The 5,217-nt window shown below is 42.2% G+C and overlaps 1 protein-coding gene across 2 annotated transcripts in view; it reads left to right on the plus strand.

Annotated features, from left to right (window-relative positions):
• Positions 1-4,406, plus strand: part of LOC307119646 (tripartite motif-containing protein 16-like protein) — a 5,720-nt gene extending 1,314 nt beyond the window's left edge. The window contains exons 2-6 of one of the 2 annotated variants that reach the window (XM_079806045.1): positions 575-608; positions 1,975-2,034; positions 2,671-2,733; positions 3,458-3,597; positions 3,785-4,406. In XM_079806045.1, coding sequence (XP_079662171.1) covers positions 2,028-2,034; positions 2,671-2,733; positions 3,458-3,597; positions 3,785-4,201 — 627 coding nt within the window. In that variant the 5' untranslated portion in view covers positions 575-608; positions 1,975-2,027 and the 3' untranslated portion in view covers positions 4,202-4,406. The remainder of the gene's footprint in view (positions 1-574; positions 609-1,974; positions 2,035-2,670; positions 2,734-3,457; positions 3,598-3,784) is intronic. The other variant, XM_079806044.1, reaches the window with a different exon arrangement.
• Positions 4,407-5,217: the final 811 nt, after the last annotated feature.

The following is a 5,217-nucleotide window of genomic DNA, read 5'->3' on the forward strand; positions in this document are numbered from 1 at the left end:
GGTTCTCCACTGGTCCTTCATGACCCTGTGGCCGGTTCTCCACTGTTCCTCCATGACCCTGTGGCCGGTTCTCCACTGTTCCTTCATGACCCTGTGGCCGGTTCTCCACTGTTCCTTCATGAGCCTGTGGCCGGTTCTCCACTGGTCCTCCATGACCCTGTGGCCGGTTCTCCACTGTTCCTTCCTTGGAGCACTTTTGATAGAGACTGACCACTGCAGACCGGGAACAGCCCACAAGAGCTGCAGTTTTGGAGATGCTCTGACCCAGTCGTCAGGCCATCACAATTTGGCCCTTGTCAAACTCGCTCAAATCCGTATGCTTGCACATTTTTCCTGCTTCTAGCACATCAACTTTGAGGACAAAATTTTCACTTAACACCTACTAACAGGTACCTTGATGAAGAGATAATCAGTTTCATTCAATACATAATGTTATGCCATAATGTCATAATGTTATGCCTGATCGGTGTACATTAACTTGACAGGATAAATCGACATTGCATAAGTTCATCTATTGGCACAAACCCACACTTTATTGATCAAACTCTCTTCAACGTCTTTTTCTTTATTCCAGGAAGGAAAATCAAAAGTCAGTAATACTCCAGCTGGTATGATGGATTAAGCATTGATCTATCTAAACCCTGTCTGCATGCCTAAAAATGATCTTTATCACAAATAGGGTGCAAAGGGGCTAAAGGCACACATTTAGAAACATTTGCTTTTTACTATGCCCATAATGTATGATTGCATACAAAGAAAGTAGAAGTGGTTTATTTGTTTAGAAATCTTATAAATATATTAGCCCCCCTGCATTTTACCCCACAGAAAAACCAGCATGGGGCAAAAGGCACACGTTATGTATACAAATACTTTAGCCAAAATAATATGTTTTCAATAATGTCCAAGTTAATATTTGTTGGGTCTTTTGTCCCAACAGCAGGGGGCGCCTTTTACCCCAAATACCATATTGAAAAACTGTTGCTTTAATTACCTTGAACAAAACTGAATATCATTAACAAGTCCTTTGCCTCAAAATATATTCAACAATTTTAGCCATTCTCATTTGCTACCTAAAACATTTGAAAAAAAACATCAAATTTTAGATCATTCAAATTTCCATGTGCATCTTCAAAAGGTGATGTTTTGGAAAGTGCTGCGGCAAGTTATTGTGCATTCTAATGCTTTAGAGGAAAATAAAATCAAAGGCGCCTTTTACCCCCTTGTACCCTATTATGCTGAAGTCCAATGGTGCGTTCACACCAGACGCGAATGAAGCGTTTCGCGCGAGTGATTTACATGGTAAGTCAATGCAAAGACGCAAATAGACATTCTGCGGCGTGATTGGCGCGAACTTTGGCGGATATTCACGCTGCGTTAACCAACCAGGAGCTTGCTCTAGTAGTGACAACAATGAGGACAAAATCATATGTGGATACCCGAGCTGTGCGATACATCATCGTACTTTATAGAAACAGGAATAAAAAGGATCTTGCTTGGAAGAAAGTGAGTGAGGAGGTCGGACAGTATGGTTGTAAAAAGCGCTCTTTACTCAATTTGAGCTATACATAGCCTATTGAGCTTACAAGCTAGTTAAAGCTGGCAAATTGAGCTTATTCGCCGTATTTTTAAACAATCCATGTCAGCCATTTCACGAGACGAGCCGGCTGACAGAAGCCCCTCCCATGACGTGAATTTGCGTCTGTTGTGAAGTGAATGTCATGCGCGAATGAAGCGAGTAAACTCAAAATGTTTAAGCGTCCAACTACGCGCGAATAGCGCAATTTATTCACGCATGTGGCATCTGGTGTAAACGCACAGTAAGGGCCAGATTAACTAACAGCTTGCGCCAGCATAAACCCTCATTTGGCATTATAAATACTATCAGGACTTACAGAAATACAGTGAAAAATTTGCGCTGAAAAGTAATGTACGGTTATTTTTTTGTGGCTGAACTTGTTGCATATGCATTTGTAGGAGTTTCCCTTTCAGATGCAAAATTTACGGGAGAGAATTGAGAGTAATGAATCATGCAAGGTGATTTACTAAGGTTTACACTAGTCAATTTACTGGTATATGCACCATTATTTAAAGGCCAAAAAACATGCCTGACGCTAATATGCGCTAGCCTGGCTCCGCCCTCCTACGTACTTCCGCTCAATTTTCATTTTCCTTCAGAACTCCGTCTGGGATTGCGGTATATTCTCTGGTTTCTCCGGTCAAATTTTAACCGGTCCAATCAGCGAACAGAGGGAGTGGCTGAGAACGATGACGTTGATGTTGTGCGCTAGTTTGAGATGACATACGTCGCGACCAAACGTTAGAGATTGGTTATAGCAGATCCCGAGTGGCTCTGGGCAGATCCAATAGTTTTAAACTTCAACAGAGTACCCGCCTTCAAGGAAGTTAACACTTGTCAATGGAGAGTGGCCAGACTCTCTGTACAAATTAAATGTACGAGAGTTTGGTATGACCAGGCTGAATATGCCCTGCTCTTGGTAGATTGCGTTGGTCATTATGTGATTCGGCTGCATCTGTGTTCTTTAATTTGCACCAGAACTATCCACTCCCATCTGCGCTGTTTTGGAATTGCGCACTCACGCTAATTTGCCCTGTTTAGTAAATCTGGCCCTAGATGTCTACACTGACATTTCTCACATTCTCCCTCTTCAGAAAAACTCCCAGTCTATGAGCCGAACATCCCAGAGCCGACGTCCAGAGAGGAGCTGCTTAAATGTGAGTCTCACACACAGGAGAAGAATTAAATACTAGTTAAACCAGTACTGACCTGCTCCTTTCCAATATAAAAACCCTTTAACTTATTTTATGTCAGCTAGTTGCCAAGAAAACATTTCATTTTTGTATGCAAATAACTAAAAAAAAAAAAAAAAAAAAACAATGACAAAAACACAACAAATGTACTACTTTAAAGGTGCAGTGTGTAGTATTTATGAGGATCTATTGAAAGAAATGCAATATAATATACATAACTATGTTTTCAGGGAAGTATAAAGACCTTACATAATGTACCGTTATGTTTTTATTACCTTAGAATGAGCCGTTTCTATCTTCACACACCACGGGTCCCCTTACAGTGAAGCCGCCATTTTGTGCCGCCATGTTTCTACAGTGGCTCTAAAGGGACAAACTTCTCTACAGAGCGCTAGTCACTCTCTGCTGTCTCAGAAGACGAAATTTTTGTCATGTGCCGGCCACCGTAGCTTCACTATGTGCTTCGAAAGGGAGGGGCGAGCGGTTGCAATTCACAACCTCACCACTAGATGCCGCTAAAATGTTCACACTGCACCTTTACCTACAATTAAAATGAAAACAGAAGATAATAAAAAAATAAAAATCAACTTCAAATATAAACAAAAACTACAATAGTATATAAATGATAGTAAAAACACTGACTGGACTGAACTTAACTGGCGTAACGGACCTGTTTCCTTCATCCTAGACTGGCTCGATATTTCATTGGACGAACGAACGGCCAATAAAGTGCTGTGGCTGTCAGAGGGCGGGGCTAAAGTGTCCCGCTTGACAGATGAGGTGTGTCCTTGCCTGGACAGACGACAGAGATTTGATTACAACCCTCAGGTGAATCTCACACACACACACACACATACACACATACACAGATAATCCGCGTTATTCTCTTTACCTGATCTGTGTGTATATATACATATACTTTGTGAGCATTTTCAAAATCATGAATGGGCCACAACTCACACAAACACACTCCATAATTCTGCTAACTTTGTCTCCCTCGTGCACTATTTCACAGGTGCTGTGTAAGGAGTCTATCTGGGCGGCGCGCTGTTATTGGGAGGTGCTGTACTCGGGCTGGGTGGTTATAGGAGCCACTTCTGAGGGTGCAGGGAGGAGGGCAGGAGAAGGGACCTGTGGCCTCGGGGAGAACGAGGAGTCTTGGTGTCTGGGTTGGGCAGGAACCTGCTATGACGCCTGGCATAAAGGAATCACCAACAAGGTGACAGACATGCCTCAGTGCTGCACTATAGGCGTCTATGTGGATCAGCCCGCAGGCCTACTCTGCTTCTACGCTGTGGAGACGGAGGAAGATTCAAAGAAGAAAGAAGTGAAACTTATTTACAGGTTTAAGAATCCCATAAAAGAGAAAACTCTGCCAGGTTTCTGGGTGGGAATGAAGTCCTCTTGTTTAATACTCAAGAAAGAGGAATGAGGTGAAGCGGGACACAAAATCACACAACCGGACTGGGGTCAGGGTGAGAAATTGTGTATTTAAAATGCATATAATAAGTACAATTTGCGATATGTAACATGGTTTTACAGTTCAGACTGCTCTTTGGTTGCTGGAAATTTGTGTTTTAGAAACAAACTTGTCTAAATTGTCTAATAAACCTGGCATTGTACAGTATATTGTGATTATTGTTGGCTCTTTGATTAATTGCTTTTGTTCCTCTTTTGTAAGTCCTTTTAGATAAGTAGGTATGATGAATGATCTCTAGATCTCATATCATCCCATTTTTATTTGACATTATAACATACACTGTTCATCGTTTTCATGATAGTCTTTTTTAATCCTGCATTTTTCAGATTCCCGAATTAGTTTTTAAAAATGCATCATTCAGACCATGCTTAGTTTTTAGTCTAAAATGAATCTATATAGCAAGTAAGTGACCTTCTGCTGCTTCCCACCTCATTCATCCTTTGCCGTCCTGCTGGCTCTGTTTCTTCATCTCCAGTTAGTTCCTCCTGAACCCTTTTCCTCAAACTCAGCAATGCTCGCACACTGTCCTGCTTTTTAAGTGGTCTCAACTCTCATTGGCTCCTCATATATACTTCAAGTACATTTTATGAAGAAAACTTACGTAATGTGCAATAAAAAAAAAAAAGATTTATGTACTAATTGTACTGCGGAGAGTGTCCGGTTTGGGGACCACGCGATTTCGTCACTGCTTTTTGCGGATGATGTTGTCGTGTTGGCCTCCTCGAGCCAGGACCTTCAGCATGCACTGGGACGGTTTGCGGCCGAGTGTGAAGCGGCTGGGATGAGAATCAGCACCTCCAAGTCCAAGGCCATGGTTCTCAGTCGGAAAAGCCCACTTCAGGTTGGTGGAGAGTTCCTAACTCTAGTGGAGGAGTTCAGGTATCTTGGGGTCTTGTTCACGAGTGAGGGAAGGATGGAACAGGAGATTGACAGACGGATCAGTGCAGCTTCTGCAGTAATGCGGTCGA

The sequence above is a fragment of the Gobio gobio genome (genome assembly GCF_949357685.1).
Source record: "Gobio gobio genome assembly, chromosome: 23".
NCBI lineage: Eukaryota > Metazoa > Chordata > Actinopteri > Cypriniformes > Gobionidae > Gobio > Gobio gobio.